Source organism: Tachypleus tridentatus, chromosome 7, assembly GCF_004210375.1.
Source record: "Tachypleus tridentatus isolate NWPU-2018 chromosome 7, ASM421037v1, whole genome shotgun sequence".
Lineage (NCBI taxonomy): Eukaryota > Metazoa > Arthropoda > Merostomata > Xiphosura > Limulidae > Tachypleus > Tachypleus tridentatus.
Genome location: NC_134831.1, coordinates 61,082,611 through 61,099,816, shown reverse-complemented (window position 1 = coordinate 61,099,816; position 17,206 = coordinate 61,082,611). Strand labels below are relative to the sequence as shown.

Here is a 17,206-nt window from a genome sequence, read left to right as displayed (position 1 = left end):
GTACAAGAACTTAACGATAGTTTGTTACACGTATTTTATACTTAAAGTTGGTAATACATAAACACCACTAAACTAATAATAATTAGGTAAGAGGTAAACGACTACAGGATCTAAGTAAGAAGTGGTTAACAACCGAACTATAAGTGGTTATATCTTTGAACAAAAGCCAGTCTAATGAGTCTTGATTTTTAGAAAAGTTTCGTCGGCACTCAGTATAACTAATAAAATTAGTGTGGTTGGTATATTGTTATAGATTTTCTTTATTTTCATTCAATAGGTTCTTAAAAGTACACAAGTATAATTTAACTGAAAAATGTGCGCCACGGTTGAGGTTATTTATGATTCCTCGACCCAATGTTGCCAACAGCTTGTTAACAAAACCAGCCACTAAACTATGACATTCAAACGGTTACAGTTATCCAATAAAGCCAAAGAGTTTGTTTTCTGACGAGATTTTTGAATAGCAAAGATTCAGACAATAAATTATTCACATCAGTGTGGAAATATGTTTCCTAATTTAAAAATCAAAATACTTATCATGTACTTCCGTATTCTAGCTAAACATTAATTTAAGATTGGATTTACTGTATTTGCTGGTATTGAAAGTACACTTTGTTATCTTTTCTATCTTAGATTAGAATACGAAGAATCTACACCATCTGCATATTGTCACCTTGATTGTCCGAGCTAGTAAAACATGTTCCAGTACAATATGGTGGAATTGTTTCGCTAAATCAAGTTGTCCAGGTATGTAAGGTCTCAAATAATCACGAATTGTTTTTTTCTGCTGAAGTACGTTTTTTGGGAGTATTTGATGAAACAACTGACGTAGGACAAGCTGGTTCTTCAGTCTTGGAACTTCCAATATTATTCCATGGCTGTAACTCAGCCGAACCAAAAATTACAAAGAACGTTCCACAGAAAGTGTAAATTGCAGCACCGATATAGAATACTTTCTTCCACTGTTGTAGGGTTTGCTGTACAAACACACAATACGTTGGAAAGAGAAACTCGTCAATATAAGTAACGTTAACATAATCGTAGTATCAGATAAAATTTACTACCAAGTCAGAACAAGTAACAAGTGAACAGTATATCAAGGATATAATGAATTTTTTAAAAATAATCAAATCTGGAAAATAAAAATAATATACATATTTGATTTGAAAAAGGTGAGATTAATATCAGAGAAAATCCTATATTTGGTAGCAACAAGTTTTAAATACATGTAGTTTATAGTATTTAATAGTGAAATAGTTAAGTTTAGCGAAACCTAAAATTATCAAACATCAATTTATGTAATTAATTCTGTAACCTAGTTGTGACAAGAACATAGAACATTCAATCTGAAATAAAAATGTTTCTTGTCCCACGAACAAATGTTCTTCATAATTAAAACATGTCACAAATATATGGGAATTATATGACTGTAATATAATTAATAATTGTTTATTTTGTATATGTTTCAGGACTTTTCTTTAATCAGGCTACTCCATTTATTGTACATTTGTGAAGACATTCTGAAAAATGTACGAGTTGAAATTAAGAAGGTCGAGTACAAATGTTAATTGTCAACATGGACAAAGAAACGAACGCCTCTAATTTTTATACTATTTTTAACTCGCTTAGTGGTTAGGGTATTCTGCTCGCAAACCACAGACTGGAAGCTCAAATTTCTGTCACAGAATATGCTCGCTCTTTCAGCTGTGGGATCGTAAAATATGATGGTTAAACTGACTGTTTGTTTGTAAAAAATTAACCTAATAATTGACGGTGAGTGGTGTTGATTAGCTGCTTTCCCTCTAGTCTAGTACGACATTATGGTTGGCTGACATAAATAGCACGAATAAAAACCAAATCAACAAATTAAACAAATACAGAAAAATGAAAAAACAGCTACTGAATGACAACAAAATGCATTTCAAACAAATAACCACCAATCACACTCACTAAAATCCCTATCTGAGAAATACCCAAAACCATTTTTATAGAATTTATCCAAGAGTACAAAAAACTCATCAAACCAAACAGATGACATCACATTATTATTACACATAACCAAGAAACACTTTATATTAAAAATACCACACATGATCAGAACAATTATGAAATCCTTACTTATATAAAAATTTATAAATCACCCAAACCAGAACTTACAACAGTAACATGACTAAATTATTAAGTGTGTATTTATAGAGTTTGTATGTTAAATGTCTACTTAATATGATAATCTGGTGGAAGTGTTGAAATTAGTAATAAAAGAGTTGTAAAGTGTTGTATTCAACCAAGTGAATCGATATAGTGACTACAGCACTTAATGCTGTGCACAACATTTCCTAATAAGCTAAGTATTAAAATCATCCATTTTGTAGTCCTGTTTACACGAACCTTTAAACAGTATATCGCAGTATTTGAGATACCAAAAAGTCAATGAATATCTTCACGTTGACCTTGTGCCATGCTTGAATTTTAGTTTTATCCTTTTCCTACCTTTTGCGTGCATTTCTTAATATTGGATATTTTAAAAGTATGTATTACACTCAAATACGTGAACACTTTCGAATGATATTTTTTATAGTAAGAAAACATGATGTTTTAAAATTAGTTTCTTCAAATGGAAAGAGAAATAATATACTCTTCAAAAAAAGAAACGCAAAAGGCAAAATATGAGACAAATTGTTAACAAGTTTATTCGGGTAGTTCTGTATGACATGTGTGAAACTTTGTACATTCGCTGCTGAAGATCCAAAGTCTGCAAAGGCGAAATCCACGCTCACTAGTTAAGTTTAACGTCACTCAACGTCAATTACGAGTATGCCCCCCCGTGAGCATCAATAACTGCTTGGCATCTCCTGCCCATGGAACGTTGAGATGACCAGTCACATCCTGTGGAATGGCTGTCCACTCAGCCTGCAAAGCTGCTGCAAGCTGAGGTAGAGTCTGCGGTTGAGGTTGTCGCCGTCACAGACGTCGGTCCAACTCGTCCCAAAGATGTTCGATGGGGTTTAAATCTGGTGATCTGGAGGGCCAGGGAAGAACGTTGATGTTGTGGTGTCTCAAGAAGACAGTGGTGTGTCGGGCTGTGTGAGGACGGGCGTTGTCATGTTGAAAAACGTCGTTGACGTTCACCATGATGGGTTGCACATGGGGCCTAAAAATCTCGTCGACGTATCATTGAGCTGTAAGATTCTTTCGAATGTGCAAAAGGTCTGTTCTGACATTGTAGGCGATGGCACCATGACGCTGCCACCACCAAATCTGTCAACATCCTGCACACAGTTTGCTGCAAAACGTTCACCTCGACAACAATAAACACGGGTACTTCCATTCTGACTACGGAGCATAAAACGTGATTCATCGCTGAACCAAATATGCCTCCATCGTCGATGAGGCCATACTCTATGTGCTCGAGTCCACTGCAGCCGTGCTTGACGATGCTGCTGGGTGAGGATGACGCCTCTGACTGGACGTACAGGTCTGATTTCTGCATCTCGTAGACGGTTGAGTACGGTCTGATCGGAAATCCTACGCAGCCTTGGTATGGTTGAGGCAGTAGACGTCGCAGTTGTGGTCCTATCCCAAAGGTGACGTAACCGGATGTAGCGATCCTGTGCGGGCGTGGTCACACGAGGTCTGCCAGATCGTGGACGGTCACGAGTTGATCCATGTTGTTGGTGACGATTCCATAGCTTTGTGATGGTGCTTGGGTGGACATTTACAACTCTGGCAACATCTGATCGAGATTCGTTTGCTTCCAATTGACGAATGGCGTTGTTGCGTTGTGCTTAAGTGAGTCTTGGCGTAACTGTATTGCGTGTCGGTGGCTTAACACTAAGCTATGGAAACCGAGAACCCGTCACTTTTATAGGGATTTTGCACATGTTGCACTTGCAGATCTCTCAAACAAATTTATTCGACACGCATGCGTTTTGGCGAAAAATCCGATGTTTTCCTCCGTTTTCAAAGTGCACAACTTTTATTGTCATTTTGGTCTGACGATCAGTGCCTTAACACGTGTAACATCACATACCCTGAGCTTGTAACGTTATTACATGTATTTCTCTTTAAAATAACAAAAATATCCCTTTTGCGTTTCTTGTTTTGAAGAGTATATTTACAAAATTGTGAAGTATTTAAAAATTGCTCTAGGGATCTATAAAACATTTTAGATTTCTGTATTACTTTCTTTCTTTTTTACACTTAAGTTTTTACTATGAAATATGGATAACACGACAACTTTTGGCATATCGAAGTAAGTTAACTACTGTGTACATCTTAGGGTAAGCATTGCTTGACCTACCCGTCCTTGAGTAAGGCTACCAACAACATAAGGAACAATGAATCCATTCAGTTGTGATATCCCGTTCGAAAGTCCCATGAGAACTCCTGTACAGAAAAATATTGCATGTTCTTCTATGTCAAACAAAATATAATTTACTTATCAAAGAAGTTGTTCACTTTCATCTTCTTGTTAACAGACTAAAGATCATAATGAGAGTATATTAAGCCTTATAATGATAGTATATTGCTAGTTTTAAAGTTCATTCATAAGAATTGAGAAATTAATCAATACTTGTGAAACTAAAACACCAAAACATTTTTAATATTCTACATCTAGTTTTTCAATATCATCCACGTTCTACGTAACAATATATCGTACTTTCATTTTTTTTCCCTAAATTTCTAATTCAAGTAATATATTTCAAACCAATCAAGATAATCATACTCTGGTCACGTGTTTATAAACCGAGAATGTTGAGTTAAATTACAACAATACTGTCAGAACAGCTGGAATCTCGCGTTATGACTGTATTTAAAAGGTGTTCTCTCCATTTCAGTGTTACCCCTGAAATCGGCTATGACCGTTTTTGTTCATAGAGCAAAACTACGTTGGGCTACTTGTCATGTCTACTGAGGGGAATTAAACCCAAATTTTAGCGTTGTAATTCTGTACACTTACTGCTGTCTCGTTTGGCTTATTCTTCTTGTTCATTACGAAACGTTTTCCTACTTACAGGTGTTTCGTTTAATATTATAAGTTGAATAATTGTTGTTGGCGAACTATCTTAATGTTATTTTCATTTACTACAGAAGACTAGGTTTAATTAGTTCTTGCCTAATAATTAATATAATAATCCAAACAATAACACTATGAGTCCCCGCCGGCGGTGTGTGTGCTTCTGTTTGTTTTTGTTTTTGTACTCGAGAGCTATCTGCGCTAGCCGTCCCTAATTTAGCAGTGTAAAACTAGAGTTAAGGCAGCTAGTCATCACCGCTAACTGTTGGGCTACTCTTTTACCAACGAATAGTGAGATTGACCGTCACTTTATAACGCTCTTACGACTGAAAGGGCGAGTATGTTTGGTGCGACGGGGATTCGAACCCACGATCCTCGAATTACGAGTCTAACGCCTTAACTCACTTGGCCATGTCGGGCCCTTGCGTGCTTCTAACAAAGAATGAACAATGAAGCCAAGGGCTTTTCGAGTTTATGGAGAAACCTATGAATGTAATGCTTTTGGATACACCAAAAAATGACGTTGTTCATTAAAAATAATCAATTTTGTTTACAAATGAGTATTGTGTAACATTTTAATAGCTGATCTGATATTTAATATTATTTCACAATCTAAATACGTATAAGAACTTTCTGTACTTGATTTGGTTAAAGATAAGTTGTCTATTATTGTTCATAAACAACCATCAGGTTTTAACATGATGCTTGACATAAAACAAAACTTCAACATTAAATAAATGCTGCATTTTACACGATAATCTTTCTTCATATATTTTAACATCTTTTTTTACACGTTCTCTATATTTTTGATTATGTACTCTATTAATTGTTTCACGTTTTTGAGGTGTTTTTCTAAAGATAATAAAGAAATTGTATAGAATATAAAATTCACTAAATTATAACTATCAAGCAGATCTCCTATGAGTCATTGTTATGCGAATTTCCTGTGTTAAAAATAATGTAACATAAACAATTAAATTAATGACTTAATAGAATAGCTGAGAGTGACCTCCGGGTTAGTATGCCCGAGTACGTATCCAATGATTCATGTTTCTCGTTCCATTATTTCGAAATAGCGCTGCTAGTACTTTATAATAGTCATTTAGCGTAACACAAAATATGGCGATAGGTGTTGTGAACTAGCTGCCGTCCTACTAGCCTATCACTTCAAAATCAGTAACAACTACTGTATCTTGTATATTTGAGCGAATATATAACTTAAACAAAACTTAATAAATGAACTTGTAAAACAACAAGAAACAAATTCACCTTTTTTGTTTATTTTACATGTGTGGAATAGCATTTGGTTCATTTGAAAACTATGAACTGAGATTACATATACGTAATTGAAATGTCTTGTTCCTGTACTACCACATCAAGTTTAGCAAGGTGAATTGACAATTAGGATTTAATGATTAAGATAAAAGATGGCAGTCTTACCGGCATAATTTGGAGCCATGTCAACACCCACAACTAAAAATCCGGGAAATGTGAACCCGTTGAAACCCATGCTTAAAGCCAAAATAGTGACAGCTAAATCATGGTTACAATCGGCCAAAGTCACTGCAGTTAAACACAGAGCTGAACCGTAGAAACCTAGAAGAACGAATAATTGTAATATTTTGTAAAATTAATATATTAAGTTAAAGAATAAATCAAAAATACAATAAAAATGGTGTTTTTTGTTTACTTCTTCTCACCATAGTGAAGTTAAATTTATATAGTATTTGAAGAAAGTAGTGAATTGTGAATCTAATGTTAGATTTAAATAAATATCACTCAAATATATATATTGAATAAAACTGAGAAAACACCAGAACCTGCAAATAATATGTTAATATGCAAATAAATCTGAAACATTGGATTCTATACAAAGATAACAAAATAAATTAAATAAAAATTGTTCCGGTGATAGTTTCTCTTTGGGTTTTTTTCACCCAGTAGCTCAGTAACATTATGAAGACTTATAACGCTAAAACCGGGTTTCAATACCTGTGTTAGGTCAAGCACAGCAAACAAACAAGCCAAAAACTTTATTTTTCAAAACATACCATATTACGTTGTTTTGCGATACCTTCATATCTTCTGGAGTAAAGATATGGAAAAAATGGAAAGTTTTCTTTGAAGTTGTATTAGTTTTGTGATTTAATTGGTCAATATTAGTTTATAAGAAAAGCAAGGCAGCTTTCTACTTAAATCAGAAACTCCAAGTTAACGCAGTAATGAATATAGATAATTTAACATCCTATATTTCAACTGAATTTCCAAAAATATCTATCAACAATTCCCTTTGAATTCCCAATAATATCTATCAACAATTCCCTTTCCTTGAAGCATTTCGATATCAGTAGATGAAAAACTTGATAGTTCCTTTCCTATTAACGTATATCGACTAATGAAAGCCCAGGAAACGAAACCAACTGCATATACTTAGAAAATTTTGACATCTGAAATGAGTTACTAGTACGCATGTAAGTGCTGTCAACTACAGAGACGAGTAGCAGAGAGGTATCAGTGGTGTAGAATAAAAATAAAACAATAATAAAAGTAATGTTTATGAAAGGACGAAATAATAGATAATAGTAAATAAAAAATTAAATGAAAAATAACTGTGCAACTAATAGTGAAATTATAATGAAAATAACCAAGTTAAATGTTATAAAAACACTAAAATATTTTCAAATATACTTTACCATACATAACCCAATAAAAAATATTGTCATTATTTTTTCTGATCAAATAAACGTATTAAATATTTTTACAACACTTTATTTACTATGACTATTTATTTCTGCAAACTTAACAGATTTAGGTTGGTTTCTTGTACCAGCCAAAATATTGTAATTTAATTTTAAGTTGTTCTTTTAAAAATTAATAGCGTGAGCATTTCAAGCGATATACTTTCATACAACAAGTTTGATACTACATCTGTGTACTAAAATATCTAATTTAATCTTTATAAAGGAACTATACAGCTGGCGATATCAGGTTATTTTCTAAATGCTTACCATCAGGATATTTGGATAAACAGTGTTAGATTATTTGATAGTGTGTGACGTTACTAGCTCTAAACATAAGGCAGCTCACAAGAGCTGATTATTGGACATATGTTAAATAGCGGTAACTATGATATAGGTGTGATATTTTATTTTTTACATTTCTGTTAAATAGAAAAAAATTGAGCCGAATATAGAATAAAATTACACTTTATTTCAAAATAGCTTATCACACAAAACTAAGCATATCTACATATATATATATATATATTATCATAGCGAATTATCTTATTTAATTAACACAAAATATGTTTTGGGTTACCACGTTCTTCCTTCAATTGTTTTATATTGACATGTAGTTACATCTTTAACGACGAAAATGGTTTTAGTTTGTTTACAAATAGTTGTGACGGCTCACGAAAATATTTAACGAAATCTACAGTAGGTTAACCTGAAACTAAATAGTGAACATTTTAATATGTACGATTGCCTCAGTTTAATATATAATTATAAATGCATTGTTAAATGTGTATTTCGAAGTCCTGTCTATTCTCTAAATTTGCAGAAGATTCTCGAGTGTAAGAATCAACAATATATATTTTAATAAAGCACTAGCGTATTTTCGAACAACTGAACTTTGGAAAACTTCACCATGAATGTTTATAAATTCACGAACTAAGAGACAGTTTAATATTATTGGTTTGGCGCAGTTAGTATGCTCGGAATCTGTTGTGGTATTAAACGATTATTGATTGGAAAACTACAGATATTTGACCAGGAATATTCAAACATTACGAAACTCCGGTATGGCCAGGTGGTAAGGGCGCTCGACTTGTAATCTTAGAGTCATCCGTCACACTAAACATGCAAGCTTTTTATAGCACTGCCCTCGTTGTAATGTTAAATTAAATCAAATTATTCGTTTGTAAAAATAGCCAAAGAGATGGATACTTTTGCACTGCTAAATCAGGGATGACTAGCGCGGATAGCCCTTGTGTAACTTTGCACGAAATTCAAAACAATCAAGAGTACAAGCTGTTTAACTTCAGGGAATTAACTTCGGACATTAGTATTTCTATAAGAACATCGAATAACTGCAGCGGAAAAAAACTTACTTTTGAAGAAGCTAGCTAGCCTACCCTCAAGTGATGTGTACCTGTGTATTAACACAGAATTAATTCACTTATCGTGAACAGTTGATAAAATATTCAATTTCAGACGAGATGGAACACTCACTGTTACATCATTATAAATCATTATTTGTAATATCTATTATTGTAAACTGCATTGTATAGATATGTGTTAAGAAAGAAAACTGTGTATATCAATCCTGTTGGCAAATATAAAAAAAAATGATACATTTTCACATTTAATTAACTTTTAACCCCAAATCGTAATACGTAATACAATAAATTGGAAATTTGTCTGGGGTATATTATAATACATAACAGCACATCGTCTTTATCCATTAAGATTAAGATAAACTTAATCCTTAAACCACTAGCATTATGAACAGTAGTTTCAGAAAATATCATGGTTTTAGTTCACGTATAATTAAAGCAAATTTCCTGAAACAATAAAAATTACAGAAAAAGGTTGGATTTGTTTGTTTTCTTTCTCAGGCCCCAAAATTACTTTGAAACATAATGTGGTGTATATTACAAAATAATTATTTTGAATAATAACCTAATTAGATGAAGTGAAAAATGTGCATATAAACGTTAAAAACTTACCAAAAGAATTAGATATTTTCCTTAAAACTGTCAGTCTAAACCAGTTTTTACGATAAATCAAATCTACAGCATACCCCGCTAAGCAGCCAATCGCAAACTGACAAAGGTAAGGCAGAGCAGATAAGAACCCGTTCTGTTAAGAATGAAATAAGGAAATTAGCCAATGACATTAATCAACATACAGAGAAATAGAGATTATTATAAACAGCGTAAAATCACTTGTAAAACCTATTTTGTTTTTTAATTATCACAACTATTTATATTTGCATGATCTCCTTACTAAGATTTGAGGTATATAATTCTAAATATTAATGTTTTTCTCTATGCGTGGGGTCCAGTGTGGGAAGGTGGTTAGTTTTACTTTATTCATGGAAGTTGCGTAATCATAAATGATACTTCTTCGTCTCGCCGTTTCGGGGGGGGGGGAAGAACGTGGTTATTGGAATTCATAGTGACACAGCTGTATATCTGCCGACTCACACATCTAGAAACCACATTTCGATACACGTAGTGGACAGAGTACAGGTAGTCCTTTGTGTAGCTTTGTACTTAATTCCAAAGAAGCATGTTAGCTGTCACTTTCATACAACAATCTACCTTTATTCCTATATTTAGTTGTCTCAGTATTGGTATCATGTTTATAAGAAACTGAAAGGAGGTCAGGAAAAATACTACTTGTGTGTGTGACTTATTTGTGTAAAGTTGATAGTCTATAGATGACACGTGATGACAAGTCATGTTTTGGAAGTTTAGAGATAATGTTTTTGTTTCTGATATTACGCGTTATTTTTTCTTGTAGAAATCTCTCTGATTTCGCTTAGGACGTGTCGTGGATACCCAGGATTAGAGAAAAACGTTTCCGTATCTTTAATACGGAGAATAAATACACTGTCAATACTAACAAGTACCCGTAATGTCATGAATTGTAATTTTGAAATGTTCAGTGTGTATATGAATTACTATGTGTGTCAGTGAACTTAAAATGAACTGTACTATTAACTATTTCTGAGTTGACAGGGAGTCCGAGATGGCCAGATGATAAGCGCACTCGATTCGTATTCTGAGGGTCGCCGGTTTGTGTTCCTGTTACACTAAACATATTCGCCCACACAACCGTAGAGGCGTTATAATGTGACTTTCAATCCCACTATTCGCTAAGCAGCCCAAAGGTTGCCGGTGGGTTGTGATGACTAGCTGTCTTCCCTTTAGCCTTACACTGCTAAATTAGGGACGGCTAGCACAGATAGTTCTCGTGTAAGTTTGCGCGAAATTCTAAATTAAAGAAACAAACTAGTCATGAGAATATAGATGTTCAGGAGGTTTACAATATATGCAATAATATATTTGTATAAAACAAAATTAATTACAAAATAAAGAAATTGAATTTTTGTATTAAATAATGTATAATCTATAAGACCTAAAAGAGAAACACCATAATCTCACTTCTCGCAACAACGTCCCCTCTGGGACGTTAGAGTCCTCTAGAATCAAGTCATTCGCGTCGGTGGACAGAACAGATAACCTGATGTGGTTTTGGTTTGAGAAGTACACACACACAGACAATAACAAAGAACTAACTATTTACATTCTATCATGCTGGCCCCTCACTGGCACAGCGGTATAACTGCAGACTCACACCGCTAAAAACCCGGTTTAGATAACCGTGGTGGATAGAGAACATAGCCCTTTTTTTTTTGCTTTGTGCTTAATGCAAAACAACATCAACTGTTACGCTGAAAATAATTTTAAATATAAATGTATATAATTCTTACCTGTTCAATGTCGAAGTGTAAAATGTTCTTCAAGTAAGTTGGTAAGTCAATCAGGATTGTACAGAATCCCCAGGAATTTCCGTAGTGTGCTATTATCACGGCCACACAAAGTAAAGAGGTCAGGATTTGCCTCCATGGGATTGATTTGTTTTTCTTTTTGTAATGTTAACTTGGGTTAATTGCATATTGAATTACTATATTTAAAGGTGTAAGAAAACATATTTTTCTTCGTATATATTTTTTTTCGAAAGTTTTTAATTTTCATCAAACAGATTATAAGAAGCAACAATTTTAAATTGAAAAAAACATATTAGCACTGGACTAAACAAATACATTATTAGTTAGTGCAACTAGAACAGATGGTTTTTCCATAAAGAGATAGTTGAATGAGTAGATGAGCTTATTGTAACGTGTTTGAACGTGTGTTAATAAGTTCTCAACATTGTTTTTATTTAATTATGTGTCCTAAAAGGCTACAACAGTTTTTAATAGTTTCACTTTCTCAGATTTTCATAATTTACAGCATTATAGTAACTTTAAATTCTTGAAAATTCTCAGAAATTTCTCAAAGTGATGCAGAACAAATTACATATTTCTACATGAAAGCAACGATAATGTACAGTCGTAAGTTTATAAAAAAATAACGACATGAAAGGCACCATACTAACCAAATACATAGAAAGCAGATGGCCAACCACCAAGAAAATCAGAGTTGGACAATACGCCAGTCAAGGGCATTGTGATAACAGTGCCAATCTGAGCGCCGTTGTAGACAATTGTACTTGTGAAACCTAGTTCAAATTTTCGAATCCATCTTGCCAATAAAGATTGCATTGCTGGGCACGTCACGCCCTGTAAAAATAATATAAATTCTCAAATCAGTACTAAGTTTCCATGAAAACAGTTCCTATCGCGAAAAGCGAAAAAACCAAAAAACGTAAGTTTAATTAACTGCTTCGTAACGTCAGATTATTTCGAAAAGGTGGCCATATGCACAAACATAGATATCGCAAGAAGTCACGAAAACAGCGTTATAAACATTTAAATTTGAACTTTCTGACAATCGTGCAGGAGGTACTGATGTAAAGAACGTGTTAAGAAACAATGGGGATACGCCACTTATAAAATAAACAACTAAAATCAACTTAGAGTTGGCAGTGGGAGGTGATGACTAACTGCATTCTGTCTTGTCTTACACTGCAAAAGTAAGATCGGCAAGCGCTGATAGCCCTCATGTGGCTTTGTGCAAAATTAAACAAACAAACAAAGGTACTATTTTCTTGTTTTTAACACTTGCATAATAACTTATTTATGATTTCCCGTCACGTGAGTTCACAAAGTTGTGCAGATAAAGTAAATAAGTGCACCTTCTCAAAAATTCGACGGTACGTTAACAACGTTTTGACCAAACAATATGTTTTAACAATCTAAACATCGCAGTTTAGCTCATACAGCGACATTTTAATTAAACTGCTAGCGCAGATAACCCTTTAACAGATTTGCGTGAAATTCAAAAACAAACAAATCGTACAACGAACTAAACAAATATATACATATTTATAAAATGAGTGTGAGCTCGTGTAAGTTTTCGTAACAATATAAAAAGGATAATTTTGAAATAATTGTGAGCAGTGTTGACTCTTGTATCATATAATAATAATAACATGCATTTTATCACTGTACAAAATACTTTACCAAGTTTTAGATTTCTTTTCTTCAAGATTTTGTTGTTTGCAAATGCGAATAAAATAAAGAAAATAAAAGTTTATGTTCGATTGTCCATCATTCTTTTGGGTAATTTTAATTTTGTTTATATTGAAACCTATCTATTTGTGTGTTTCTAACTCGTCTACGTATGTAATGACATTCACAGGTATAGACGAGGGTAGTTATGTTACTGATCTCAAACTCATGTAACTGTACATCAAAATAAGACACTGTGTATAAATAACTTTTTGTATTACGAAATTGCCCAGTTACTTTCAGAGAGACACTGATTTAACACAGTAGAAAAATGTATACGTTGGTATACTCGGGTCAGGTATACCGAAATGGCATAATAGTGCTTATATTTAGAATGCTTCTGAAGAAATATGTCCGTAAAAAAAGATCTAAATAGGGTAAGCTTGGGTTTCAAGCAGGGAATAGGGTGTTTAGATTATTATATTCAAACTTAATAGTGGGTGGTGAATTTATAACCCATTCATTTCAGCTGAATAATTGTGGTTTTAAAACAAAGTATATGGAAATGAAATAATTAGGTCTGATACGGCTGAAAAATTCTTATTTGGAAAAAACGTTGGCCTTAAAGGTTAATACGTAATTTGGGTTTGTAAACTTTAAAGTACGTGCACTGGTTCAAGGTAATCCCTTTATTAGACTAGAGTTATAAACCGTAATGACAGGGGGGTCAGCAGTGTTAATACAGATATCAGAAAAAATTCTTATCCAAATGTTATTTTATTACTGAATCTCCTAGCTAGTATGCCTCTGATAAGGTTTGTTAGAATGTTGTCCAAATATAAAGAACCTAAGATGAATTTTTGAGTATTCTCATCCTAGATAAACTTTCTTTCCTGAAAAGAAACAAAATAATTTGTGTTAGTAACATTAACATCCAAACTTTTAAGCCTAAAATATTTGTTTACTTTAAATAAGTTATGTGTCCATACCTGACCAAAACCCTTTACTATTCGTTTTACAATAAAAACTCCAATAAGAAGCTGTAGTGACAAAGGTGTCAGAAGCGTTAGTACAGATGAAAGAAGAATTCCCAAACCAAATACTCTTTTATCACCGAATCTCTTTGCTAGCGTGCCTCCAAACAGGTTTGTTATAAGGTAACCAAAATAAAAACATCCCAATATGATTCCTTGAGTGTATTCATCCCAGATAAACTCCCCTTCCTGGAATAGCATGGAAGAAAAATAAAAAACAACACTAAAATTAATTTTGTTTATATTAAAGATGTGTCTACAAGTTCGTTTTTAATATTTTTCTGTTTCATTTTCCATTCCATAGCGTACTTGACCTTCATTCTAGTAATATCGTATTATATCCTTTGGATTATTTAGATGTGTGATATCGGTCTAAGTCTAAATCCAATGTCTCAAGATCGAAATGCTCAAGAAGGATCCCTGAGCAAATTCTATTTTGGCTTACAAGTTATATTTTTATACTATTGCTGCTGTTATATATGAACAAAATTCATAAACACTATCATTTTAACACCTCCAACGTTTTACAACAATATCTTGTTGATTGTGAATCTCGTTCAACTGAATGCTATCTACTGGTTACTGCATTACAAAGTTAGATATCATGGACCTGCTTCTTCTCATGACCTTGAAAATTACTCAATGCACCGTATAAAACAATCTCATACTGCTACAACAGTATCACTGGGTATTTCTGCAATCTAACTTAAACTCACCACAGACACATCTCCGCATAAAAACTTTTCTAAAGTTTCAAGTCGTAGCATTCTTTATTAAATGACCAATTATTTTTATTGTAGGTACAAAACAGTATGACAGTACAGCACAAACAGAACGAAATATTTGTTGCATACTGTTACAGTGAAATTCGTTTTCCTTTGTTGAACTCAGACTTAAAACGACCCATCATTATCAAATTATTCTGATCCACATTATTTATCATGTTCATCTAATCACCATCAAGTGACCCGTTAATATCTACTTTTTGTTTTCTAATTTTATATTTTTCTGTAATTTTGTTACATTTAAATCTTTGGCTTCGAATTTACAGAAATGGACTTGATCGGAAGAGCATAAATATTTTCAAATAATATATTATATTGTTAATACGTTTAAAAGCTTTTGTACGTGGTTTTATTTTACCCAAACACTGGTAAAAACTATCAATTATGGACACAATGCAAAATATTTATGAATAAAAGTTGTATACAACATTTACATATTCTGGCTCGTGCTAACTTATTTAACAATTTCAAGTACTAGTATTATTTTGTTATGAGATTGATTTCGAAATCTTCCAGGTTTTCCTGTCAATTTTTGAATTAAACATTGAACCATACACTTGATTTCCTAAAGAAAATAAAAAACTACCTTTTCTATTGTGCTGTTAAAGTTAAAGACTCCTTCCGAATTTGGACATTCAGTTATTCATGACTGATCATGGTGAATCGCTGTGTAGTTAACAATAGCTACTATGGCAACATTCAAATTCACTCTGACTGTATAGCTGTTCAGAAAGTTTATGAATGCAAGAAACACAAGGACATATCGAGCACAGACACATTCTTCACATATGAAAAAGAGTAATTTAAAAATAACAAATCATTCTTTAGATAGATAAGATTTTGTAATCTATTTTTAGTTTTATTTCAAACCTTGACAAATAATACATAGTGCGTAACAAATCAGTTGGATGTGAGTGAAGAAAAATGTGGAATCTATGACGTGGAAAAAGTTTAAATAAATAATTTAAAAATATATAATTTGACAATGAATCTTGAGAAACTTTCAAAACACACAATAAATCAGTTTTATACTTCAGATATACAATGTACTAAAGTTAAAACAAGAATAGTAACATTAGAGAAACGTCATGAAACCTTTTGTCATAATATTGTGATACTATCGGTGAAAATTAAAAATAAATGTTAACGATTACTTATAGAATATTGTAAGTCACTTCACGTTCTCATAAGTAAAATAATACACGTAAATAATTTCTCTAAATGGAAGTAATTGATTGATATAATTCATTAAAATGCACACCATTAAACATTAATTAAAACGATTTGTGTTTATTTGACAAGCACTTTAACAGAAGTCTTACCTCCACATGAAGCTTTTGAGTTTGTTGTTAAGATCAGTGGCTGTTTCTCATCGTCTGTCGGTTCTATGGATCTTTTTTCAGTACTTAGAGTGTTTCGTTGTGTCAGTAATTTTGTTGTTTCATTCAGGGATTCAGCGAAAGAGTTTGTCTTAACTGTCATTATTATTTATTTTTATACTATAAGGTATTTTATAAAGTCGATGATCGTTCTTTCAGTTTGAGCCAAACAAAATCTGTTGCTGTTGGATATCACGAGAAAAGCTAAATAGAGAGATAACATAAAAACGTAGTACTTACGAAAAACAAAAACAACAGAAATCAGACAATGTGTTAGCATCACATGATTTCTTTATCTTTCAGAATCATTCAAGCAACAAGAGCAACTATTGAACCGAAAGTTGATGTTAATTTGTTAGTATCGTAACTATTGTTGTTAAAATATGACACTACGAATAATAGAAAAGCTGATGCTTAAATATAAAGTTCTGTTTACAGCAACGTGTAGAGGATAGTAAAGTGACAGGGGATCACTGACAATTAACGGGCACCTTTCAAACAAGTTATGTTTGAGGGAATGCTGGTGTTAGGTGACACTATGAAGATTGTTGGGTACCTCTGGTAAAAAACATGAGAAGTACACAGGTAGTATTTTATTACAATTCAATCGGTTTTTTAAACGTTTTTAAAAACATGAAACTAAACGGAGAATATATTCGTACTTGTATTATGTGTGTAATCAGGCATATTCATCACACATAGTTGTTGAAATTGTTTTACGATTGAAGAAAGAGGCAGCTTATGGCATAACATTAGGAAGGCAGGGGCTTGAGCTCCTCTTGTCCAATAGATGACGCTATCTATTGC

General features: G+C 32.9%; 1 protein-coding gene and 1 long non-coding RNA gene across 6 annotated transcripts in view; one reads left to right on the top strand and one right to left on the bottom strand.

The window, feature by feature from the left end:
• The window catches only part of LOC143255783 (uncharacterized), a 29,420-nt gene extending 25,019 nt beyond the window's left edge, over positions 1 to 4,401 (top strand). For 3 of the 5 annotated variants that reach the window (XR_013030837.1, XR_013030835.1, XR_013030838.1), the window contains exons 3-4: positions 634 to 747; positions 1,470 to 2,276. This is a non-coding gene — a long non-coding RNA (uncharacterized LOC143255783). Of the gene's footprint in view, positions 1 to 633; positions 748 to 1,469; positions 2,277 to 4,279 lie in introns of those variants that run through there. The other 2 variants (XR_013030836.1, XR_013030839.1) reach the window with 1 other exon arrangement.
• On the bottom strand, positions 1 to 16,697 carry LOC143255782 (putative inorganic phosphate cotransporter). Its single transcript, XM_076511982.1, has 7 exons — positions 16,343 to 16,697; positions 12,187 to 12,370; positions 11,519 to 11,607; positions 9,747 to 9,879; positions 6,458 to 6,613; positions 4,301 to 4,386; positions 1 to 977 (listed from the first exon to the last, which is right to left on the bottom strand). Exons 2-7 carry the CDS (start codon positions 12,350 to 12,352, stop codon positions 768 to 770), a joined length of 840 nt encoding a protein of 279 aa, XP_076368097.1. The 5' UTR covers positions 12,353 to 12,370; positions 16,343 to 16,697; the 3' UTR covers positions 1 to 767.
• Between the last annotated feature and the right edge of the window lie 509 nt (positions 16,698 to 17,206).